At 37.3% G+C, this 27,655-nt stretch overlaps 1 protein-coding gene across 3 annotated transcripts in view; it reads right to left on the bottom strand.

The window, feature by feature from the left end:
- Positions 1-27,655, bottom strand: part of CFAP61 (cilia and flagella associated protein 61) — a 481,993-nt gene that overhangs the window by 393,510 nt on the left and 60,828 nt on the right. For all 3 annotated transcript variants that reach the window (XM_033939263.1, XM_033939265.1, XM_033939264.1), the window contains one exon: positions 6,616-6,748. In XM_033939263.1, coding sequence (XP_033795154.1) covers positions 6,616-6,748 — 133 coding nt within the window. The remainder of the gene's footprint in view (positions 1-6,615; positions 6,749-27,655) is intronic.

Below are 27,655 nucleotides of genomic sequence, written 5' to 3'. Positions count from 1 at the left end.
TCAGCCGCATGAAGTTATTTTATAGAATTTATTGACTTAGGATGATGTCATGTGATACTAAAATACCATCCCTTTATACTTCCTGCTACTTCCTTCTAAATATATGTTATCAATTCAGAAACTTGACTGTGTTGGCAAAGCCAACATTGGGGTTTGATTTGGCATGACGTTTCTCCAATTCACAGGTTTAGGAAAGGAATGCGATGGTATGAAGGAATGTATCTGCTGGAAAAACCCTAGTTGACTGGATCAGCCAGTTGGGTGATTCTATATTTTTAAAGGATAAAGTCAGAATATCAGGCTAACATGCAACCCAATAGCAGGGTTTAAATGGGCTACTGAAGACTCAGGTTTTACTGATCATGGAAGGGCATCTGTTTTACTGGATGTGCATAGAAAATACAAAGATCAAAATAGTTATCTGGGTGCCATATTGGATCAGCCCAAAGGTCATCAAACCCAGCATCCTGTCTCCATCCAGCAGGATACCATTCCTTATTGTTCATACCTGGCGATAAACAATACATTTCCCAAGTGACACTCCTTAAGGAAGTCATGGTTTGTGAAAATACACTGTCAAGCATGGTTGACCTAGATTTGGTCTCAAACATTTAGGAGTGGATAATCAAAAGCATTGATATGGCCAATTTAGGGAGTTATTTGGATAAATGTTTGATTTCCAACCAAAGGTTTTTGGTTTTAAATGAGGAGCATCAAAAGAAAGGGAGAGGAAATACATAGCAATGTTAATCTGCCACTATCAAGTTATCAACATTATCTTGATAAGTCAGACACAGATACAACAGACTACACCCATTTATCTGGTTAAAGATATTCAGATATCTTTCACTAGATACCAATTCAGCTGAATATTGGCCCCTTGAGTTTTATGTGCTTTTATTATGTCTTCTACAAAATATTGTTTTTATTGTGGCTGGTGAGCACCTAAGAATTTCCCTTTTCCATAAAGATGACTACAAACTATAAATTAAGTAGAGATAATCTTTTTTCAATAAAAATTGAAAGTTATAGCTATTATCACATCACTCAGTAGAAAAAGCATTAAAAACTTTCTCTGAGAAAGATATTTTTACAGGTCTTTGTGACCCAAGTGAAGTAGTTCAGATGAAATTATGAACAATGAAAGAAGAGAGTAACATTTCTTAGTTGACACAAGATGACTGATGTGAAATTGGAGAAAAAACAACAGAATTTGGATCAGGTAAGTGATTTTGTGCAGACTAGGATGATGATCTAAGATCACAGTTCAAGCATGTGATTCAAATAAAACAGAACTGGGGACATGACCTATTTTGTGACCCAGAAATCACAGAAGTTAGTTCTTGCTAATTCAGATTGTTTTCATGGTGAATTCTTCATCTGTATGTTTTATTGTAAGTGGTAAATTATATTCTTATTGGCTTCATCCATTAATATATGATGAAATAGGAGATGAAAGTACTTTGTCACAGAGAACCTACTAGAAGTAAATCTTGAAGTATTACACTATCAATTGTTTAACAGTGCCTACATGTCTTTATAAAATACTACGACAAAAGCAGCAGAAACCACGCCTAGATTGAAACTGCAGATACTTACATTTGCTCAAACACGATGGAGTCCTTTTGCAAAACTGCGGTAAGCATTATTGCATGTTTACTGCAGCTTAAAAGGGCTTAAAGTGGGATGCACTCAGGCATCCTGCAGTAAGTCCCTGCTATACACGCTATCTGTGTGCTAATTTTTTTATTTTATTTTTTGGTTGAGGGGGCAGAGAGTGGGATGTATGCACTAATCAGTTAGTGCATCTACATTACCGCATGCTGATTAGTGCAAGATTACTATGTAAGCCCTTACCACCTACAAAATAGGTAGTGATAAATGTGGTAATTGGTTTTAATGGTTACATGCTAATGGCGACATTAGCACATGGTCATTAATACTGATAATAGAAAATTTGTCTTTTTTTAAATTAAACTTTCAATTAAGTATACAAACAAATATACCAAGAAAATGCAATTTCAAGAAAAAGGAAAACATTTGCATCAAGTCCACTTCAAAGGTAAGTCAACAATACTTATGAGAGCTGAATAAATCGATCCTTATGAAATAATAAAAATATACAAGCTACAAGCAGAATCAATATTTCCCAGAACTCCCTTTAAACATACCTCAACAAGCAAAAATAATCTATTTAGATACAGAATGCACATTTCTCTCTTTAAGAAACAATTCTTTTTTTTTCAGATTTAAGATCTTTATTAACAGATGTTTGCAGTTTGTTGACATTTAAAAAACTAAAATAAAAAAAATCAGGTGTACGTTTCATCTAAATTAAAAATGAGCTTCTCAAAAATCTTTTTAACCAGATATGAAACAATTAAAAGGTATATTGAGAAAAAATAGGCTTTTAAAAAACATGTTGTCATTTGCAAAAGGAGACTTATTTAAGTAATAATAAAAAAAACCTCCAAGCTGCATAAGATCTGTAGACAGTTGTTCTAGTTATCTGGTCAACAGCAAAAAGCAAGCACTTAAGATCTTCAGTTCCAATTCTTGGTTCATTTCTTATTGCTGGAATTTGTGTTTCATTGAAACATAGTAACATAGTAGATGACGGCAGATAAAGACCCGAATGGTCCATCCAGTCTGCCCAACCTGATTCAATTTAAATTTTTTTTTTTTTTCTTCTTAGCTATTTCTGGGCAAGAATCCAAAGCTTTACCCGGTACTGTGCTTGGGTTCCAACGGCTGAAATCTCTGTTAAGACTTACTCCAGCCCATCTACACCCTCCCAGCCATTGAAGCCCTCCCCTTACCATCCTCCACTAAATGGCCATACACAAACACAGACCGTGCAAGTCTGCCCAGTAACTGGCCTAGTTCAATATTTAATATTATTTTCTGATTCTAAATCTTCTGTGTTCATCCAACCCAATTAGAAACAATTCTAATTGGGTTGGATCCCATAAAACAAGCTGATTGTTCTCATGTGTAACAATACATTTGCAAGGGTATTTAAGAAAAAAAAAGTTCGTCCCAACTCCAGAGGAGTCATCAGGTAAAATGGCAGAAATGGAAAAGAGATTGGTAATAGCTGAATAGTGTTTATTAAAGTCAGAGTCTCAGTTATCTAATTTGCAAACAGCAGTTGCATCTTCAGTGAAAGATAGTTTGTCTGTTCACATGAAATTAGAAGCAACTGAAAATAGAGAAAATTGGCCATTTTATTGTTGCAGTACAAGTGGCCTTAGCTCACGGGAAAAAACTGTACAAGGATGCACTAAGGCCATTTTCTACAGCAGCTTTGTAAAAGGACCCTGATTTCTGCAGTTAAAGTATGCATGGGGGCAGTGGCCAAGATGGTGACACCTAACCGGGTTTGTAATCGCTCTTGAGGCTGTTGGTTCTTTTTTCCCTGACTAAGCAAAATGCCCTATAAACAGAAGGGAATTGTGAGGGTGCCTACCGCCTTGACGCCCTCACAGCAATTTTTGCTGGTCATCTGCTAACAGGCTGGTGAAATAAATCCCGCTGCAGCTGCAAGTATGGTTGGAGAAGGGCGTCCTTGTTGGGACCTGAGACCTCGTTATCTCAGTGCTACCTCTTTGTCCGGCCGAAACTACTGTCATTGAAGTGGTGAATAGGGCAGCTGGAGACGCGCCCGAATCCACTATCAAGGAGGGAAACGTGGCAGATGAGCTTCTGCCATTGGAGAATATCGTAGGGGCTTCAGACCCCTCCAAAGAGGTGACTTTGGAACGTGCTTCAAAGGCTGGATGTAACTCAGAAAACATCAAAGGAGGTAAAAGCACTGGGAGGGAAAATTGATGATATTTCCAAGACTTTAGAGCAATCTAATGCTGAAATAAAAAATTGTATTACCATAATACAAACAGATGTTCAATTCCTTCAGGGTTTAGAAATATGATAATTAATGACAATACAGCTTTGCACAAGAAAATTGAGAATACTGAAAACTTTAATTGCCGTCTAAATGTTAGGATTCTTAACTTCCCTAAGTCTCCTGGGATAATGGCCTATGATATGTTTAAAATTTATCTTGTTGAAATATTAAAGTATTCCCCAGAATGTATTCCTCCAATAAACAAGAGATATTACCTACCTAGTAATACTAGACAATCCCAGGAAGCTTTGGAAAGACAGGATGTTCAAACTTCAAAATTGGACTTACAAAATATATCAGCTATTCTAGAAGCATCCATCTCTGATACCTCCATAAGAACTACACTCCTGGTATCCTTTGTCTTCCAGCAAGATCTAGACGCATTCATGAGGCAATATTTTCGAACCTCAAAGGAATTATTTCATGGTAAAAGGATCTGGATCTACCAGGATGTCACTAAGGGCTCCTTTTACTAAGCTGCGCTAGCGGTTTTAGCGCGTACTTAGTACACGCTACAATGCCCCGCGCGCTAAATGCTAATGCCTCCATTAAGCTGGCGTTAGTTTTTCCGCATAGCGTGGAGGTTAGCGCGTGCTAATAACGCTACCGCAGCTTAGTAAAAGGAGTCCTAAGTCCACACAAGAAAGAAGAAAACAGTTTTTGTCATTAAGACAAGAAACTAAATCCCTGGGGGCATCATTCTGACTTGCCTATCTGTGCAAGTGTATAGTAAAATATGCCCAAGTTAAATATATGTTTTTCCTCCCAGAGCAGCCTAAGGCCTTTTTGGAGCTAAAAAGAATTGCCTCAAAATTGACTGAGCAAAAAAGTAAAGTAAAGAGCAGAATTTTGTGTTGTGCTTGTTTCTTAACTGTTTTTGCTTATGTTTAAATATTTTCTCATTTTTTTCAGCTTAAAACCCCCTTCAAATTTTGAAGGTCTAAAAAAGTTTAAAGAGTATTCTTGTTTTGTTTTCAAAAATAATATTATACCTACTGTATTTCTGTAACAAGATGTTTATTTTCTTGTAAAATATGTTGAAACTATAAAAAAAAAAAAAGTATGCATGCACACACATATTTTATATAATATGGGGCTCCTACTCAAAACTTAAACATGTCTAAAAACCTGTCCAAGTCAGCACTTGGATGACCTAAAAGACAGGTTGTCCAAGTGCAGATAATCAAACCAACTTTCTGGATGTGCCATGAGACTTTTTATGCCTCTGAATGCTGCTGTGTGCCCAGAGCTGAAAGGGGCATATCTGGAGGAGTGGTTAGGGCAGTTTGTGGGCAGGATGAAGGCTGACCTAGACTTAGGGCCTCTTCTACTACACCTTACTAGCGGTTTTAGTGCGGGGAGCCATGCTGAATGACCCACGCTGCTCCTGACGCTCATTGAGTTCCTATGTGCATCAGGAGCAGCGTGGCTCCCAGCGCTAAAACCGCTAGTGCGGTTTAGTAGAAGAGGGGGTTAGTCATCCTGCAGGGATAACCAAATGTTTTACTAGGCATCCTGGACAAAATGTTGCAAGTTAGACGATGTATAAGTTCCAAAAGGTATAAGTGCCAAAAAGGTATCCAAAGTGACCAGATAACCACTGCAGAGACAAAGTAAAGACCCCCACACACTCCTCCAGTGGTCACTGACCCCATCACACCCCCACAAAATCAGAATAAAAAAGTACATACCTGTCTCCACAGCATCAGCACCTGGTATAGGAAAGCCTAGTAGAGCTGCACACAGGTGTCTTAAATAGCCTGGGGGTGGGCTAGTGAACCATAGAGGACCCAGATCCAAAAACCACTCTAACCATGTATGCTCACCAAAACCATACTCTACTGCCATATAGATGCCACCTGCAGGCATAAGGGCTATTGGGGTTGTAGACAGGTGAGTATAGTGGGTTTTAGGGGGCTCACCACAACCTGTAAGGGAGTTGTGGTGAGATGTTTATGTGGCACTCTTTTTTGTGAAGTTCACAACAGTGTCCTATAAGGTGCCCTACTGCTCTGTTGCCATGTCAGGGTGGCCAAACCATTACAAGACTGGCCCGGCCCACGTCCAAATGATTTTGTTCTGGGCATTTGGGACTTGGACAAAATTTTGGTTGAAAATGTGGTTCAAAGATAGACGTCCTGGCGGTCTGGGCGATCCAAAGGCCTGGACATCCAGAAAGACTATTTTAGAAAAAAAAATATTATAGACTTATGGTGATTTACCTGCAAAAATGGGTATTTTCCCACTGCCAACTTTGGGCATCTAACCCCATATGTCCAAATTGTACTTAGACGTATGTTTTGATTATGCCCCTTCACGTGTACTGTATAGGTATCTGTAAAATACACACTATGTATAATGCTGTTCCCATGGGAGGATGGGAGGGTGGGGAGGGAATATGGGGGGAGAGGGGGTTGGGGGGAGGACCCTTGGGTTCTGTAGTGCGGATTAGGTAACTTGCTTGATGATCTGGCTGATCTTGTTACTGTTTTATATATGAAAACCTAATAAAATTGTTTTAAACATACACACTATGTAGGATATGCATGTTTACAAAGTAGCACTTAGTTGAATTTTCAGCATTGATTCACATATGTGCATATATGAGGCATTTATGTCAATATTCTAAACATTTATATTCATTATCTGTTAAAGCCCACTTTATAGAATTGCCCACTATAAATGGCACGTAAATGTCAGACACTGACCTCACATATAACAGAGTGGTTATCTTCATCCTGAGCCTCTATCAACTCAGCAAGAAAATATTCTCCATAAGTCGCCCTCAGAATATCGTTGTGATGCATGAAGATTGGCATGAGGTCATCATGGTCCTCTACCCTGGGAGAAAGAGTAGGTTGATACGCTGAAATGTTTTTGCAGTTCTGTGACATGTCATAAACTATTCAGAAATCATTGTCAGGAACCCTGTACAGTAAAACCTTGGATTGCAAGTAACTTGGTTTGCAAGTGCTTTTTTTAAAAAAAATATATTTATTAGCAATTGCACCACAAAGCATACAGGAATCCAACAGTACAAGGACGCAAGGCGCACAATTGCAAGACAAGCAAAATATTTTGTTAGATTTTAACTTGATTATACAAGCAATGTCTTGCAATACAAGTACATACAGTATAAACACATCACAAATGAGTCAATGGTTCTTCTCCTCTGACACTACAAGAGTATAGTGACTGTTCTAAACAAGCAAAGACTTGCAATACGAGTACATACAGTATACACGTCACATCATCACGACTGAGTCGATGGTTCTTCTCTCTCTGACGCTGCAGGAGTGTAGTGACTGTTCTAAATGAGCGAGGTCTTACAATACAAGTACGTATAGTATTTTGTATTAAAGTTTTTGGGTTGTGGAACGAATCGTCTGAGTTTCCATTATTTCCTATTGGGGAATTCGCTTTGATATACGATGTATTTGGTTGATATGAATTATCTAAAAATTTTACCTTTTCATATTTATTAAGAAGACTATGCAGGAACTTTGAAAGTCAAAATGACCTAATTCTTCCTCAATAAAGAATAAAGAAACTTTTTTGGAAGTTGGTTCCTTCTTTCCATCTTCTATACGTCTCAATATATGGGGAAATAAAACACTTTCACAGTGAGATTAACATAGTTGTCTAATGGCTAACCACAGTTACTTGCTTAATATCTTTGTAACTATGTAATAGACAGGATCAAGTAAACTACACATATAATTTGCCTTCAGTTTAGCCACCTGTCTATTTATCACAATAACTTTACTACCCATCTTGGTCTTTTCTATATATCTCAACTGTACTAGCTCCCTTGGCTACCTGTTAAGATGTTTCATTGTACTGTATTGTATGAACAGCATTAGCATCATATCTATGAGATCCTTTTACTAAACTTTAGTGACAAATGGTCTTAGTGTGCCCTTATGCAAATCATTCCAATGTTAAGATCATTTTTACGAAAAAAACAAGAACTCCCAAACCCCAAGAAGTAGAACTGGATAAGGGGGAGAGACAAGTCCAAAATTAGATATCCTACTATAATGAACCACCCAAAGGTATGAATTCAGTGATTGAGAGAGCCCTCAGTCGCACAGCCTCCCTCTGGGAACTCCCAGAAATAATAGCTGTCACTGGCTTACACCCAGAAGGGTGTTAACTGTGAAACATCCCCGGGCTCTCTTTGTGCAAATTTAGTGATAAATGTGCACACAAATAGTGCGGGATGCAATGTAGAGATTGAAGAGTGTTGGGGATAATGGTGATCCTTGGGGTATGCCACAGGGGTTGGACCATGGTTCTGATTTTTCATGGTTTGTCTTTACTCTGTAGGTCCTGGATTATAGGAATCCTTGAAACCATGTATGTACTTTGCCTGTGATTCCTATTGTATCTAGTATTTGTAGCAGGATGACTCTACCCTCTACTGGAAGCCAGTGTAGTTTTTGATAATAGGGAGAAACATGGTCAAATTTCTTCAAGTTAAAAATCAATTGGACAGCTGTGTTCTGAACAATACATACAGCATGTCCCCTTTTTATCTCCTTATCCTTCTGTTTAGTGTGCCCCCTTTCCTTTCCTTCCCCAGCCTTCCATCAAGTATCTCCTCTCTCCCCCCATCCTTCAATCCGGCATCTTATCTCTGCCCCTTTTCTATTCAGTATGTCACCTTTTCTTCTCCTCACATTTCTATTTAGCACATTCCCCTTCCCTCTCCCTCATCCTTTCATTCAGCGTTTCCTCTCTGTCTCCATTCTTCCATCCAGTGCCCCACTCTATCCTTTTTCCTTCCAGTAGAGGGTAGAGTCATCCTGCTACAAATACTAGATACAATAGGGATCACAGGCAAAGTACATACATGATTTCAAGGATTCCTATAATCCAGGACCTATAGAGAAAAGACAAACCATGAAAAATCAGAACCATGGTCCAACCCCTGTGGCATACCCCAAGGATCACCATTATCCCCAACACTCTTCAATCTCTACATTGCATCCCTCGGCACCTGCCTAGACAAAATAGGCTTAACCTCCTATAGCTATGCAGATGACATCACCATTCTCCTTCCTTTTGATCAGCCAACGCCCACCATGACAGACACACTACACAGAACTCTAGAAACAGTGGCAACATGGATGAAAGACCACAAACTAAAACTGAACCCAGACAAAACAAAATTCATACTTCTCAAAAAAAAATAAAACCCATCTATAACAAACCTAGTAATAAACTCAATCAAATACCCCATTCAACCCACCCTAAAACTTCTGGGAATGACGTTAGACAGATGCTGCACCATGCAACCACAAATCAACAAAAGAATACAGAAATCATTCGCGGTCATGAGAAACCTAAGGCAAGTTTGAAAATTCTTCAACAGAAAACAATTCCAGCTCATGGTCCAGTCCCTAGTCCTAGGTCTCCTTGACTATTGCAACATCCTCTGTTTCCCCTGCCCCGCAACAATGATAAAAAAAAACTACAAACAGTACAAAACACAGCCCTGAGACTAATCTATTCACTATGAAAACATGACCACATCACCGAGGCATACCTTGACTCACACTGGTTCCCAATTCAAGCAAGAATACTATTTAAATTCTACTGTCTACTATTTAAATCCATAAATGGTGACAGCCAAGCCTACTTGAACAACCACCTAATCCAAACTACTACAACCAGACACAGGAGAACCCAGACACCATTCACATACCCTCCAATCAGAGACATTAAACGGAAAAAAAATGTATGATGGCCTTCTAGCCACACAGGCAGCAAAACTAGATCACCATCTCTCCAATCTACTAATTGCGACCCCAGACTACAAAACTTTCAGAAATAAAAACCCTGATATTCAAGAAATCCATGAAGACTAACTAACACCATATGAAACATTTCAATCCTCTGAAGCAACCCGCTCTACTCTGTAACAGCTCTGGACATGTCCAGAAATCCTCTTCTGTAATCCGCCTTGAACCGCAAGGTAATGGGAGAATAAAAATCACTAATGTAATAATGTAATGTAATACTTTGGGCTCCTTTTACTAAGGTGCGCTAGCGTTTTTAGTGCACGCAGGAAATTACCGCGCGCTACACTTCTAGAACTAACGCCAGCTCAATGCTGGCATTAAGGTCTAGCACGCACGGCAATGTAACACATGCTATTTCGCAAGTTAAAGCCCTAACGCAACTTAGTAAAAGGAGCCCTTTATTTATAAAGCATTGTAGGGTTTATTACTAAGATATTTGATGAATCATTTTGTTTTTATTACACAAGGGCATTCTTTGCATAACTTATCATTTTTTTAGGTTTCCTGCAGTTAAAGTTGCTCACAAACAAGATTTAAAAATCAATAACTATTGTACCAAGCTGCTCACTGGGATTCTGAATCTGGGCCGTTGAGTAGACAGTTTATGACTTATATGCATTGTAGAAAACTTTTAAAAACTTATTTATTATTTGTAGATTATGCTCTGTTACCATAATTGATCTACATGTAATTCACTGTTATTATTCAGATTTGTACACCACAACGAATCGCAAGGTACTTGAGATAGAAAAATACATTTTTATGTTATGTTTATGGATAAATTTTTTTAATCTGTCAAAAATGATAAAGACTAGAGGATACTCAATGAAGTTATAGGGAAACAATTTTAAAAACAATAAAAGGAAATATTTTTTCACTCAGAGAATAGTTAAGCTCTGGAACTCGTTGCCAGAGGTTGTGGTAAGAGCAGTTAACGTAGCTGGTTTTAAGAAAGGTTTGGACAATTTCCTGGAGGAAAAGTCCATAATCTGTTATTGAAACAGACATGGGGGAAACCACTGCTTGCCTTGGATCGGTAGCATGGAATGTTGTTACTTTTTGGATTTTTGCCAGATACTAGTGACCTGGATTGGTCACCATGAGGACAGGCTTTTGAACTAGATGGACCATTAGTCTGACCCAGTAAGGCTATTCTTCTGTTCTTATGAAAGGGCATAGAGAGATGCTAGATGGAAGGGTGGGGAGAAACAGAGGTGAGATGCTGGATGGAAGTGAGGAGAGCTCCAAGAGATAAAGGGAATGGAAGTGGGAAGAGAGAGAGAAGGACATGCTGAATTGAAGGGAGTACAGGACACAGAGTTAGTGAGAGACTGAGGAATAAGAGAAAGGGGAATGAGAGGTGGGTATGATGTGGTATTGTGTTAGAGAAAAGAGATAGAAAGCTATAGATAGACAGGGAAAAGAGGGATGCTGAAGACTATATAGTAAGAAATTGAAGAATGCTGAGAGGGAAAAAACAATGGTAGAGATGGATGTAGTAGTGGAGGAGACAGGAGGTGAAAGAAAAATGACAAATGGACACAAAAACATAACATGAGAGTTGAGAAGACAGAAGAAAGCAAAGATTGGGACCAATATGATTAGAAAAATTAGATTTTATTTTATTTATTTAGTCGATTTTCTAGCCCGTCCTCCCAGAAGAGCCCAGAATGGGTTCCAATTTTACATACATAGAAAGGATAGCAACAAAGTTACAAATTCACACATAGCAAATATACAGAACAACTGCTAAGGTAATGAACGGTAAGGCAATAACGATAAAGCAATGAACGATAAGGCAATAGGAGTATAGCACCTAGAGATACAATATATTTGTTGCATAGGGCAAATACATTCAGTAAATACATAGTGGAAGGATAGTAACAAAGTTACAAATTCACACACAGCAGATATGCAGAACAACCTATTGAAAGGATGAATGGTAACAGTGAGATAATTCTTATGTATTGCAGGTAGGACTGAACACATGTTAAGGAGGATGAGCACAGTAGCAAGGTGAATGATAAGGCAATATAAGTATAGCAGCTAGAGATACAATACATTCGTTGCATAGGACAAATACATTTAGTGCAAAGGAGAATTTTAAGGCACTCTTGGAGAAGATACACATAGTTTTGAATCGGGTGCATGGAAGTCATGTGGGAGAGTATATACAGTGAGGTAATATGATTTTGCTGGGGTAGAATTAGAAGTTAGGGGATCTTTGAGAGAGTCAGGTAAAGAAGTGAGTCTTTACCGGCTTCCTGAAGTTTAGTAGATCTGTCAGTGATATGATGGTTGGTGGGATTGTGTTCCATAATTTGGGAAGGAAGTGCGAGTAGGAGTGTTTGTGGGCATTTTCCAGAAGGAGGGTACGTGCTGGTGGGGTGGACAATCTTCTCTCGGCTTGTGATCAGAGGGGTCAGTTGGGGATATAGATTACTAGGTTTTTTTCCATGTAGGATGGGACCATTCTGTCAAAGAATTTGAAAGCTAGTGTGAGAGCTTTAAAGGTGCAACATTTCTGGATGGGTAGCCAGTGTACAGCAGAAAGAGTTGGAGCAACGGTGTCATGAATGGTTAGATTCTTCAGTAGGTGAAATGCTGCATTTTGCACGCGTTGCAATCTCTGTAAGTCAGTTGTGGATAATCCTACTAGTAGTGTGTTGCAATAGTCCATGTGTGATAAGACGTAGGCGAATTCGTCTTCAGTGAAGTACAGACTAATTTTTCGAAGCTGGTATAGGTAGTAGAAGGAGGTTGATAGTACCTGTGAGACATGGCTTGTTAATGATAGGTCTGCATCTAGGGTGATTCCAAGGCTGCATACTTGATCCTTAGCGCTGAGGGTCGAGTTATCCCAGGAGAAGACTGGGCGAGGGTGGGTGCAGATTTTCTTGTGAATCCAAAGTAGTTCAGTTTTGGATGCATTTAGTTGAAGTTTTCTCATTGTCATTCAGTTTTTGATTTCAGAAAGGCAGCATTGTAGTTTTTTTTATTTGGGTGTCCTGGTTCTTACCAAGTGGGAGGTAGAATTGAATATCGTCTGCAAATGAGTGGATGATGATGTCATGTTTTGATGCAATGTTAAGCACTGGTCTGTTGTATAAGTTGAAGAGCAGCAGCGATAGTAAAGCACCTTGGGGCATGCCATATTTGAGTGGTTTGGGACATGAGAGGTCCAATTCTAGCAGTACACTCTGTGATCTGTTCTTTAGGAATGAGGAGAACCAGCGTAATGCCGTGCTACCAATGCCGATGTCGGTAAGTCTGGAGATGAGGAGAGTGTGGTCTAAGGTATCAAAAGCGCCGCTGAGGTCAAGGAGGACAAACAGCACATCTTCTCCCTGGTCGAGAAATTTTCAAGAATCGTCAATAATGTCTAATAGGAATGTTTCGGTACTATGGGACTTCCTGAATCCCAATTGGTAGATTGACAGAGCTGTTTGGTTGTCTATGAAGTCTTGTAGTTGTAGGAGAACCTTTTTTAGGATTTTGAAATGAATGGGAGGTTTGAGATTGGTCTGAAGTTGCTTGGTTGATCTGAATCTGCATTTGGTTTCTTACGATGGGATGGACCACTGCAATTTTCTAGGCTGTGGGTACTTCTCCGGATGTAAGTGACTCATTGATCAGAGGGAGAATTGACTTTAGGAAGGCTTCTTTAGTTGAGATCAGTAGTATGCTGGGTAGGGGTCTAAGGTTCAGCCTGATGATCACTGAGCTTAAGAAACCTATGATATAGGAGATTGTCGGTTTTTTTTTTTCAGCGCTTGGGCAGAATAAAGGTTTAACGGTTTTTTTTTTTTTACCTTAAGAAATGAGAGGTGCAGAAAACTGAAAAATATATACATCAGTAAAAAAGAAAATATACTGAATGAAATAGTGCTCTCCTCAATAGAAGCTGCGATTGGGCTTATAAGAGGAGAAAAAAAAAAAAAATACTTGAAGAAAAGTAACATCGAGATAATTAAGAAACGCTGAAAACTGAAAATTTACATCAAAAATACTAAAAATATACTGGATGGAATATTGTTCTCCTTGATAAGAGCTGCGATTGGGCTAATAAAAGGAGAGGAAAAAAAAATACTGATTTTTAGCGCTGAAGAAAAGTATCAACAAAAAATGACTAATGGATTTATTAAAATAAATCTGTAAAAAGATTGAACAGCTATATCTAAAAATCTAAGGAAAGAAAGACTGCTAATTTGAATATTAAAGCCTTCATAGAGGCTGAGATAAGGCTTGAAGGTAAAGAACAAAGAGAAGGACTACCAAAAATTTTTGTATTCACAGCAATAGAACTTGAGTCAAATAACTCACAGTTGCTCTAAGAATATTATAAAAATTTTTAAATCTGATCTAAATATAAGATTGGGACAAAAAAAATTTTTTTGATATAGCAAATAGTAAAAACATAAATTGAAGATTCAAAAGAAAAGAGATAAGAGACAAAATATTGAAACTGATACAAAGAGACAGTGAAGAAAAGCAAAGATAAAGAGAAGAGAAAAATAACAGAAGATGACATCTAAAAAACAAAACAAATGTGATTCAGAAGCAAGTGGTTCAGGTATTGGTAGCAGCAATAAAAGATCAAAACCAGAGCCAAATAACACACCCTCAAAAGTTCCATTGCCATCAGATGAAAGCCCCGACGTCATGGAAGAATTGAGACAAATTAAAGAAATAGTATTAGACAGCAATAAAAAACTAAAAAAAGCAATTGAAGATGCCGCACTACTCACCAAAAGAGTGGATATAGTTGAAGATAAAATAAATGATCTAGAAAACAATACAGAACAACTGAATACAGACATGAGAAAATCTAAAATAATATGGAAAGAAGTTGAAGAAATTAAAAGAGACTTGGAAGATAGCCGAAATAGAGAAAGAAGAAATAATTTAAGGATCATCGGGATTCCAGAAGGGGTAGAAAAAAATGACCCTATAACATTCCTGGAACAATTTCTACCTAAAATACTACCTTTAAAATTCAAAGCTCCATTAGAAATAGAAAGAGCACACAGAATTCCAACACAGAATAAAAATCTTCAATCAAGACCAAGAACATTAATATTTAAACTTTTGAGACACCAACAAGCAGTAGAAATCTGCCAACTTGCAAAAGAAAATAAAAACCTCAAATGTCAGGATGCAAGAATCCACATTGTCCCTGACTTTGCAAAAGAAACTGCATCACGAAGAAAACAATTCCTAGACATGAGACCCCAACTACGAGCTCTAGGGGCAAGATTCGGCCTTCTTTATCCAGCAGTAATGAAAATCACCATAGCCAACAAAACTCAAAACTTTTCAGATCCTACAAAACTTCAAGATTTCCTCGATCAACATGAACAGCCAATGACATCTTAAACAAGAACTTATTATCGAATGCTATATATGTATTAATATTTAAATTTATATTTAATTTAATAAAACATAGAGATTTAATATGAAACACAAATATAGAGTTCGATATAAAGGCGGAACTTTCAACTTTAATTGAAAAGAATTAGAAGAACATATAATTATAATTTAAAATGCAAAAACATTCTAAACGGAATGGGGAAATATATACTAATCCTTTATGAATGTCTTTAAACATATACCTAAGCCTTAAAAATATAAGACATAATATTTCAATTATAATTAATTATCACTTTGAACTTATATCTGATTGAACTTGAGATTGGCATTGATGTCATATGCAATAATTCCTTAAAAAATAAAGAAATAAAATAAAATAAAAATAATTCATACATAATATTTAAAATAAGAAAACAATTTTTAATACCATTTAAACTTAAAATAGAATAAAATTAAAACATCTATAAAAGGGAAAATTTAATAAATAAATAAAAATGGTAGTAAATATAGTTATACATTGAAATAGCTTTTAGGAGTTATATACACCTAACCTCAATATACGTATCCAAGTGGTCATATTAAAATGGGAAGGGAGGGGAGGGAAGGGAGGGAAGGGAAAATGGGGAAACAATAGAAAATGGAGTAAAGAAAAAAAAAGAGTTATTCTAAAAAATATTTTAAATATTGGGGAAAAAAAAAATTTTAAGAAAACAATTCATATAATTTTAAAGAAAATATATCAAAAATACATAAATGGATCTTAAAATAATATCCTTAAACGTTAATGGTCTAAATCATATGATAAAAAAGAAAAAAGCACTATTATTTTTAAAAAGGCAAGAGGCGGATATATGCTTTATACAAGAGACCCACCTCTCAAATATTGAATCTAGTAAACTACAAGGAGGATGGGTCAAACATTGTTTTTTCTCACCAGCTACAAAGAAAAAAGCAGGTGTTGCTATTCTAGTAAATAAAAAATGTAATGCTACATTCAAATTAAAGGCAACAGACATTAATGGAAGATGGATAATTGTGGAAATGAATATGGGAAATACTACCATGACGATGATTAATATATACGCCCCTAATTCGAACCAAAATGAATTTTTCAAAACTCTTCAACAATTGATCTTACCACTGGCTACTTCAAATCTAATAGTAGCGGGGGATTTCAATGCTGTTATGGATCCTATATTGGATAAAAACCCAAGTAGATATATAAAATCAATGGGCCTAGATAATTTAATACAAACTTGTGATTTAATAGATATTTGGCGTATACTTCATTTTAATGGACGGGAATTTTCATTTTGTTCTCATGTTCACAATTCTTTTTCAAGAATAGATTATATTTTTATATCAAAACATCTAGCACATCAAGTAACAAAAGCTGCCATTGATCCAATAATTTTATCTGATCATGGTGGGGTATGGATTGAAATTAAAAACACAGATCATAATACAAATAGACCAATATGGAAGTTTGATAATACATTGCTTGCTGATCCAAAATTCTGTGAAAATTTTCAAATAAAAATGAAAGAATTTTTTCAAATAAATGATAAAGATGAGATTTCTAGAGAAATATTATGGGATGCATTTAAAGCATCAATAAGAGGACAAATTATTTCATATTCGGCTTATCTTAATAAACAAAATAAAAAACAATATATTAACTTAGAAAAAGAAATAAAAAATTTAGAATTAAAACTTGTAGAAAAATGGAATTATTCCACACAACAAGAACTATTAAAACTTAAAGGTAAATACAATGAAATATCATCAAAAATGATAAGAAAAGATTTGTTTTCTCAGCAGGCACTGTATTATGGGAACTCAAATAAGTCGGGAAGAATACTAGCAAATTACCTAAAAGCGAAAAAAAAGAAAACAAAAATAATTGCTATAAAAGATGAAAAAGGTGATACATTAACAAAAATTGAACCAATCTTAAAACAATTCCTAAAATTTTATAAATCTCTTTATTCTTCCGAGACTTATTTAAATAAAGAAAAAGAAGGTTTAGAATTCTTGAAATTATTAAAGGGTCCAAAGGTTCCTGAACATATAAAACGAAGTTTAGAAGAACAAATATCACTAAAAGAATTAGGAACAGCTTTGAAATCCCTTAGAGTTGGATCCGCTCCAGGTGGTGATGGTTATACAGTGGAATTTTATAAACATTTTCAAAATTTTTTATTACCCTATTTATTAAATCTTTTTCAATATCAACTAAATCAAGGTTGTACTAAAGGCACTATGGCAGAATCATTAACAATAGTTTTACCAAAGCCAAATAAAGATCCCACTTTGGTATCAGACTACAGACCTATTTCTTTAATAAATGTAGATGGAAAATTATTAGCAAAAATACTTGCATTAAGATTAGCTAAAGCTCTTCCCCATATTATAAGTATGTCTCAAACAGGATTTGTTGCTCAAAGACATTCATCTCATAATACTAGATTAGCTTTCCATATGTTATACTTAACAAAGAAAATGAACGAACCTACCTTTGCTATTTCTTTAGATGCAGAAAAGGCTTTTGATAGAATAGAATGGACATTTATGTATCAGACATTGAATTGGTTTGGAATAGGTCCTGGATTCACACAAATGATACAAACACTATATAACTCCCCTTCTGCTAGATTATACATCAATAATACGTTTTCAGAAAAATTTAATCTACAAAGAGGAGTTAGACAAGGATGTCCTTTATCTCCTTTGCTGTTTGATATTGTTTTAGAACCCTTAATATTAGCAATCCAACAAGCAGGGGAGATACAAGGTATACCTCATTCAGATAAAGAATATAAAATATCGGCTTATGCTGACGACTTATTATTATATTTGAGGAACCCAGAATCTACCATTCCACATTTACTTGAACTGATTGAAAAATTTGGTAAATTTTCAGGATATAAGATAAATTGGAACAAATCAGAAGTACTCCCATTAAATATACATTGCACAAAAGGTTTATTTAAATCATTCTCTTTTGTTTGGAAAGAAGATGCTATTAAATATCTAGGAATTTGGATTACAAAAAATTTAGATGACACAATGAAAATTAATGAAAAAAATTTATTACAAAAAGTAACAGAGATGTGTGAGCAATGGAACCCTTTACACTTATCTTGGTGGGGAAGAATACAAACTGTTAAAATGATGATATTACCTGTAGTCTGTTACCAAATGGGAATGATACCAGTTTTCTTCCAAAATTCTTTTTATAAAAAATTAAATAAAATATTGACAAAGTTTATTTGGCTTGGGAAAAATCCCAGAGTTGCTTTAGTGTCACTACAAAGACCAATTGCGGAGGGAGGGGTAAATTTTCCCAACTTCTATAGGTATCATCAAGCCTATATTTTACGTCAAGGTATGTATTGGATCCTCCCAGAGCCCACTGTAAATATCCCAGATTGGTTTTGGCTAGAATGGAGACTTATGTTTCCATTACGTCTTAGTCATGTAGTTAGTATCAAAATGCCAAGGCTATACAAAGAACATAAAATATTCATGGATACATGGAAAACTTTAAGATATATAAGTAATCTAACTCCTATTCCAATTAGTAAATCAACAACTCAAACAATTTGGTTAAACCCCAAGATCAAAATAGGCGGTTTCAAAATAATCTGGAAAAACTGGATGACAGCAGGTATTCGTATTCTAGACGACATAATAAAAAATGGTAAAATGCTGGAGTTTTCACAATTGCAACATAAATTTGATCTTAATAAAACACAATATTTTAGATGGTTGCAATTGAAGCAATCCATTCAGGTAGGGTTCCCTGAATGGAAAAATCTTACTAATTATCACAGCTTGGAATTCTTGTGTTTCCAGATAAACTCAATAGGACATGAAGCCGCACAGTGGTATAAATTAATATCCGGATATATAAATAAAAAACCAAAAAATGGTCTTAGAGACATTTGGAGCATTGAGATAAAGCACCAAATTAGTGCATCTCAATGGCCACGACTTTGGTCTTGGAGGTTAAAATGTACAGTGTCAGCATCTATGAGACAAACTTGGTTTTTTCTTTTACATAGAGCTTTATGGACCCCTACACGTTTACATAGAATTGATAGCTCTAAATCTAATAGATGCTGGCACTGTCATGTTGAAATTGGGACATTAGACCATCTTTTATTCTTTTGTCCACTCATCTTAAAATTCTGGAAATCAATTTGGCCTCAAATTAATAGGATGTTAGAAAACCCAATAGCATTGACATATGATACTATATTATTTGGAACAACAATGAGAAAAAAAAGTCAAATATCATCAAATAATAACAAACTATTGTTTATTTTAACTGGAATAGCAATACAACAAATTACATTTAATTGGAAAAGACATGACAGATTAAATTACACTTTCTGGTGGAATTCTGTTTGTCATATATATAAAATGGAACTTACCATAGCAACACAAAAAGGATATATTAATAAATTTCAAAAGATATGGAGACCATTAACAGATTTTTGTAATGAATAATTAACTTTTCCCAAGATAAAAATTTGATTAGAAGGGAATGGGGTGGGATTTTATTTTTGGTTTTTACACACTATATCAATGTTGAATGAATTTACAATAAAGTTGTTTTTAAATATTATTGATTGAACGGGAGGGAGGGAAGGGGGATTAATACATTTAAAAGAAATGATAAAAATTTAGAATTACTGCATAATATTATAAATTTTGTATAAAATCAATTTTCTAAAAAATGTTAAACTTGATAATAATAAGTGTGTTTATCAAGTGTACATGTTTAAATTTCTAATAAGTATATTTGAAACACTTGTTGTAACAAAAGAAAATGAATAAAGATTATTAAACAAACAAGAATAACCTCCATGCTCTGCTGCGGAACCTAGGCTAATTTCAATTATTCCGAAAGCATCTGAAAACCTGGCTTTTCTCCAAAATGTAAAGCTATCTATTTAAAATGTAAAGCTAGCTATCCTCTTCTTAACCTCTAATTTCTTATTATGTCCTTCCCTCATTTATTGAACTACCTGTAAACCGTGTCGAGCTCTATCTTTATGGAGATGATGCGGTATACAAACTTAAGGTTTAGTTTAGTTTAGTAGTAAGTCAACTGTTTTGTTCAGGTCCAAATGAGAGATAGTTTAAATTGACAGAGGGTGTTTGTAGCTGGGATGGTGTTTGGTGGTGTAATGGTAATGGTGATTTGTAATTGGTTAACAGCTGAGTCAAGGTTAAAGCAGATTTCTTGTATTTTGTCATGGAAGAAGTTTGACAATGTTTCGCTATTTAGGCTTGTTTGTAGGGATTGGCTGTTAGACAGCAAAAGTAGAAAAAAGAATTGTATTTTTAATTTTGAATAAAGTACAAAATTCACACCAGAAAATCTGATATATCATGGGGGAGAGGTGGGGTGGGGGCAGCTCAAGAAAGGATGGGTTTAGCACCATGGAGAGCAGCCTGGCTGCATGCAGCCGGTAGCCACCTGGGAGAAAGGTGGGTCTGGGGCCAGGGGCCAGGACTGGGGCAGTATCGGGTAGAGTGGAGCTGAGGGCAGAGCCATGTGTTATCATTTTTTTATCTTCACAAATATGGTAACCCTATACCATATGCAAATGCAAATACTAATATTAGACCATTTTTGCTGCATTAGGCAAGCATTATTGCTTAACACAGCTTAGTTAAAAGTCTCCTGTTTATATGAATGGTCTAATGCAGGGGTGTCCAATGTCGGTCCTCGAGGGCCGCAGTCCAGTCGGGTTTTCAGGATTTCCCCAATGAATATGCATGAGATCTATGTGCATGCACTGCTTTCAATGCATATTCATTGGGGAAATCCTGAAAACCCGACTGGACTGCGGCCCTCGAGGACTGACATTGGACACCCCTAGTCTAATGTGTGCCTATTAAGATGTTTTATTTGTGTTGTGCTGTTCTCACGAGTATCGTGTTATATGAATGTTTTTCAATGCTGCCTATCATGACATCATTTGTATTCTGTTAACATTTATATTGTTTCTGTTTTTTAAATTCTTTTACAGTGCTGTATATTTCTGATACTGTATCATGTTAGTCCTATTACTAAGATTCAGTTTTCCATCTTCAAGTCTACTTCATTGATTGTATTTATGGTTATTGCTATGCCATTAATAAAAAGCTGTGCCTACTTGTGAGGGAGTCTATAGGATGCTGTTCCTCCCTTAACAGCACTCCTTTCCAGTGTCAGATTTTCTTAAAAGTTAAGGGAAAGTGATACAGGAGGGGCAAAGCCAGGAGAGCATGGAAGTATAAAAGTTCAGTGCACAGTTAGGTTAAAGCAGCAGAGAGGGAAGCAGCGATGCCCAATTGCATATGCCGTCTCCAACGTGTTCAAAATGCAGCAATCAGGCTTCTGAAATACCTGTGCCCGTGACCCTGTCTCCTAGGCTCTAACGTCGGCTCACTAGCTGCCCGTAGCCAAATGCTGTGTCTTCAAGGGCCTGATGCAAGCGTTCAAATCCTTGCACGACATGGTGTCAGCCTATGTGACGACTAAGTTTCCTCCGTATGTGCCGAACCGATCCCTCCACTCCCAGGATGAAATATGCCTAACTTTATACTGAGCCACTGGAATCAACTGTCTCCGCAGATCAGATCCCTTGAATTTACTAATTAAGTTATACACCTAACTTCAGGCGCCTATTTATTTATGTGCCTCTTATAGAATTTCCCTCTCTGTGTCCAGTATATGGCAAGACAGATCAGGGCAGGCTGGAATTAACTTTGACAATGACTTCAGCAGTGGGGCAGTGTAGCTGATGCTGGACGGACTTCTATGGTCTGTGTCCATATGCAGCAAAATGGATCGGGAGCAAGTCTGCATATCGTATACTACATTCATATTGTCTGAGTACAGGTCTTTAGAATAGCAATAAAAACATACCTCTTCACCTAAACCCTACCCTTGACCGACAGTCTACAAAGAAATGTATATTGGTACCAGAACCAGTATCTGTCATACAAAGATAACATGCATCATACACTGTAACTTTTTGTGTGTCAAATTAGAATATAACTTGTACTGAAAACCTTGCAACGTAAGGACAACTATAGCAAATTGTAACCAGTAAACTGTATATTATGCATATTAATATTAGACCCTAGTATGTATCGATAAAAACTCGTATAGTAAACTTGTACAGAAATTATGTATGTTAAACCTGTAACCCGTTTTGAGCCCCCTTTGTCCTCTCCAACCCCACACTGGAACTGTGGTGTAAACAAAACAAAAAAGACTTTTCCTCTTTCTGTTAGGTCCTAGCTCACGCTCGCTGTTTAACACCAGCTCTGGCAGGATACACATTTCAAGTATGACTTTCTATAAGCACAAAATAGAAAACAAAATTATTTTTTCTTGTTGTCTGGTCATTTTATTATTCAAATCATGTTGGTCCCAGGCTCTGGTTTCTGTTTGCCTTCTGTTAACTTGCTTGCCAGGGTCTCCTGCCAATTTGATGTTTTCTTCTTTCTCCGTGCTCATCATCCATTTTCCATCTCTGTACCTTCCCTTCCACTGCCATATCCAACATTTCTGTTTCTTTTCCACTGTCTACCATCTCTCTCTCTCTCGCTGCCTTATACCCTGGGTCAAACCTCTCTATTCCCCTCCATGCAGCATCTATCTCTTCCTCCCCTCCATTATCATGTGTGACATTTCTTTCTCTCTCCCCATGCACCATCTCTCTTTAATCTCCACTCTATGTCCACCATTTCTCCCTCTCTCTTTTCCATGCATGTCTCTCTCTCTCCCCCGCCCCATCATATGGAGGATTTCTCTCTCTTACCCCTTTCTACCCCTCTCTCCCTTCCTCTCTTCCACCCCATGTCCAACAATTCTTCTTCTCTCCTTTCTCCCCCAGGTGCAGCAGCTTTCCATCCCTCCCTCCCATCCCCCTATGCAGCGCCGCCTGACTGACTAACCCCACTGTGAGATCTGATATACCTTTGGGCCTCCCAGAGCAGCTGCGGTGGTGGCTGGCTGGCAGGCAGAGGCAGCGCTGTGAACAGGCTACTTGCAGCCTGCCCTACCAGGGCTTCCCTTTGCCACATCATTAGTAAAATCATCAGTGACGCAGCAAAGGAAAGACCTAGGGAACAGGCTGTGAGCAGCCTATTCAGAATGCTGCCTTTACCGGCCAGCCAATGCCACTGCTGCTGCTTTAGGAGGCCCAGATGTATGTCAAGTCTCACAGGAGGGGGGTGAGTCAGTCGAGAGGTCAAACTGATTAGAATCGGCAAATCAGGCAGCACTAGCTGTGGACCTCATGGACCAGAATTGAGTAGCCCTGCTGTAGGGCATGCCTTGGTCCTGCCAGAGGAGGCCACAAGAGGACATTCATTTAGCCAAAGACTAGTTTATGTTGCTTTCCTCCCCATCCTGTGAACCGAACAGGATCCCCTTCCTATTACCCTTAATAAAGCATTATTTTGTGTTTATCTTTAACCTGATGTGGGGCTTCATTTGTCAGTGCTCCAGGTCCTCTCTCACTTACATTATAATAATAATAATAATAATAACAGCTTATATACCGCAATACCGTGAAGTTCTATGCGGTTTACAAAAGATTAAGCAAAGGTACAAATTGACTGACTTCAAGAGGGGAAGAAGAAAGAGAAGTAATTAGACAGGAAATTCATTGTTAAGGAGAAAAGTGATCAAAAGGACAGTAGGTCGCTATTGAGAGGAAAGAGATAAGTGGATCAGTTGTCAAGATGTTTTAGGAACAGGTGTGTTTTTAGACGTTTCCTAAATTCCTCATAAGTAGAGGGCAAAAGTAATTGTTCTAGGTCTTTACCCCATGATGCTGCTTGGTGTGAGAGAAGGAATTCATGGTGTTTTTTCAGTTTGCAACCTCTCACTGGGGGGGAAACGAAGTTGGAATGTGAACTTCTCTTGTGTCTGTTGGTTGAGAAGGAGAAAAGGTCAGTAATGTATTTGGGGGCAAGTCCGTGTAATGCTTTAAAGCAGAAACAGGCAAATTTGAACTTTACGCATGCCTTCATCGGCAGCCAATGTAGCTGCTGGTAGTAGGGTGGTCAAATTTTTTTAGTCCAAAGATTAGTCTGACTGCCGCATTCTGCAACAGTTGTAGGCGTCGCATATTTTTTTGGGAAATTGCCAAATAGGCGATGTTACAGTAGTCAAGCAGACTTAGTACGAGGGATTGGACTAGGATTCTAAAAACCGATGAAACAAAATAAGCTTTAAGAGATCTGAGTTTCCAGAGAGTGAAAAATCCCTTTCTGATTAAGGAATCTACTTGGTCTTTCATGGTTAGGCATTGATCCAGAGTTACACCTAGTATCTTTATGGAGGGCTGGATAGGGTAACTAAGGTTATTGATACAGAGGGGTGATTTAATGTCAAGTAGATGTAGTGAAGCAATGAAAAAAGTCATTTTATCTGAATTAAGTTTGAGTCTAAAGTTTGTCATCCATTGTTCCATCATGTTTATAGCTTCTGAAGCTTTGGGAATAGTTTCGGAGACAGAATTGGTGAATGGGATGATAATCGTAAAATCATCTGCATAACTAAATAGTTTTATCTCCAGCTGGGTTAGCTTCGTGCCCAGTGAGGACATGTAGACGTTGAAGAGCAATGGGGATAGTGGAGAGCCTTGGGGCACACCGGATGGATTGCTCCAGGTGTCGGAAAGCTCATAATTAAAACGAACCTGATAGGTGCGGGATATAAGGAAGCCATGGAACCAGTTCAGCACCTTATCCCGGATACCAATGGCATCTAGGCATTGCAGCAGTTTCATGTGGTCCACTAGATCAAAGGCAGAACTCACATCGAATTGCATTATCAGGGCATTAAGGCCTTTACTAAACAGTAGGTGCAAATTGTCTAAGATAGCCGCAATTACTGTCTCCGTACTGAATAATGGCCTAAAACCAGATTGAGTTTCATGGAGGAGAGAGAATTGATCAAGATAACCCATCAGTTGGGTGTGAATCAATACCTCCATAATTTTTATAATAAATGGAATGGAAGCTACCAGTCTATAGTTGGATATTAGGGCTGAGGATACTTTACGATTTTTTAGAATTGGGGTTATAATAATGTGACCATTATTAGAGAGGAACTTCCCATTGTTTAGGTTGTAAGCCAAGTATTGCATCAGTGATAATTTAAATTCTAAAGGTGCTGCTTTCATAATTTCTGGGGGGCATGAGTCCAAAATGCAATAGGATCTAGAGTATTTGTTATATAATCTGATATAATCATTCCACTCTAAATCCTGAAAGGAGCTCCAGATCATGTCTGCCGGTATATCATTTCCTTGGGTGTTCGCTATTTGATGATCACAAAAGTCGTTTGTTGAACAATGGATTCTAAGGTTCTTAATTTTAGAATCGAAGTACAGAGCTAAGTCATTTGCAGAGGGTAGTTTAATGTTGTGTGTGGGTGAGGTGTAGCGAGTGGTGTCAAATAAATTTGTGATCAGGTTGAATAGCTCTTTTGTATTGATTCTTTGTGAACCATTACAAGATGAGTTGATTTTAGTAGAGTAGAATGCTTTACGTTTGTCTTTTAACATTTGTTTGTAGATTTTTATGTTAGCTCTCCAGTTGTTAGGGTCGGCTAGTTCTCCTGTTTTTTTCCAAGTTCTTTCCAGTCGTCTAGCTAGTTGTTTCATTTTTAGAAGTTCGATGTCAAACCATTTGTTATATTTATTTGAATTGCTTTTGCTATTACGTATAGGGGCGATTTTATCTAAAATGGATGTGCTGGTTGTCGTCCAGTGATCCCAAAAATCGATTCCTTCATCTATCTCTGTTTGCAATTTGTATTGTGACCAGAATTCTTTTGGATTAATATAGCCTCTTGTGTGATGTTCTCTTTTTATAATTGGGCGTGTTTTAGATTTATGATAAGACCAGAATAGCTGGAAATAATAAGTAAAATGTTCAGACCAGATATCATGAATCCAGGTGCCTTTAAGTAGCGAAATGGCAGGGTCTGGGATATCCTTTGTGGACATGGCTACCACATCCAATTGATGGCCTTTTTCATGTGTTTGTGTGGGTAGAGGAAGATTGTAATTGAGTAGGGATAGAAAGTTTTTGAACTCTATCGCATTTGTGTTGTCCACTTCATCTAGGTGTAGGTTTATGTTGCCTGCGATGATATTATAAGAAGGACCGATTGAATTGTTTAGGACAAATGCAAAGAAGTTTTCTTTGGCTTTTGGCCAGCTTTTTGGTGGGACATAGAATAATATGCTGGATAGGGATTCTTCTAGTTGACAGTTGCTAATTTTACAGGCTAAAATTTCTAAATGGTCTGTCATTTTGGAATCCAGAAGTTCAAAGTCAAATCCTTCTTTAAGAATAATTGCTAATCCTCCTCCTTTTTTCCCCACATGGTTTAGTGGAAGGATTTTGAAATTGCTTGGTAGGAGATCAATTATTATTGGATCATCTTCAGATAGTAGCCATGCTTCAGTTAGTAAAAGGCAGGCTATTTGCTTGTTGATGATCTAATCATTAATTAGGAAAGCTTTATTCCTGACAGATCTAGTATTAAGGTATGCACAGGAGACAGATGTGGGTGTGATAGTTTTGGTAGCGGTAGTGGTTTTGAAGGGTTTTACTTGCCTTATTCTTTTTTTAAGTGTTCGTTGATGTCCTCTTTTATTTGAGATAACGGTAATATGATTTATTGTGTTTTCTTGTGAATTAGTGATGTGTAAAATTGATAGATCCGGGTAGTTGATTGATTGTAATTGTGGGTGGAGTGAGTTAACATCTTTGATGTTGCCAATTAACAGACAGATCACTAAAATCAGGAGGGGATTCATGTTAGCAGGGTAAAGTATTATTCCTAGCACAAAAAGTGTAATGGAATGCCTGTGAATTCTTGAGTTATCGTTTGTATGGTTGTTAATTGGATTGGCGTAGTTTTGAAGGTGGCCCAAGTAGATATAGTTCATTAAGCAATTCTATTGCAAGTCTCTAGTAATTACGCAAGCATCTAACAATTACTCATTCATTTAGCAACTATATGTGTCTTTGATGATAACACAAGCCTCTATAGTTCCTAGGTTGTCCTAATTCAAGTCTCTAACAATTATACATGCAATTAATAGTTACACCGCCATCTAGTAATTGTATGTCTCTGATGGAAACATATGCCTAACAGTATTTATGCAGGCAGGCAGTTCTGTCTTCTAGTCTATGGGCTCCCGGTAGTTGCGGCTGGTCCCGCTGCTACTTAGGTGTAAAAGCAGTTGATCTCCCACTGCTGCTGATATTTAAAAGCAGACAGATTGATCTCTCCAATGGACTGCAGGGGAAGGAGCTCACACGCCTGGCTGGATCGGGGCAAAGGGCTCCCGGTAGTGGTGGCTGGTCCTGCTGCTGCTTAGGTGTAAAAGCAGTTGATTTTCCTAGCGGACTGCAGGGGGGGCGGAGCTCACACTCCTGGCAGGATCGGGTCTGTGGGCTCTCGGTGGTTGCGGCTGGTCCCACTGCTGCTTAGGTGTAAAAGCAGTTGATCTCCCACTGCTGCTGATATTTA

Source organism: Geotrypetes seraphini, chromosome 3, assembly GCF_902459505.1.
Source record: "Geotrypetes seraphini chromosome 3, aGeoSer1.1, whole genome shotgun sequence".
Classification (NCBI taxonomy): Eukaryota; Metazoa; Chordata; class Amphibia; order Gymnophiona; family Dermophiidae; genus Geotrypetes; species Geotrypetes seraphini.
Note: the sequence above shows the minus strand (reverse complement) of the source record. Positions and strands in the feature narration are given on the sequence as shown.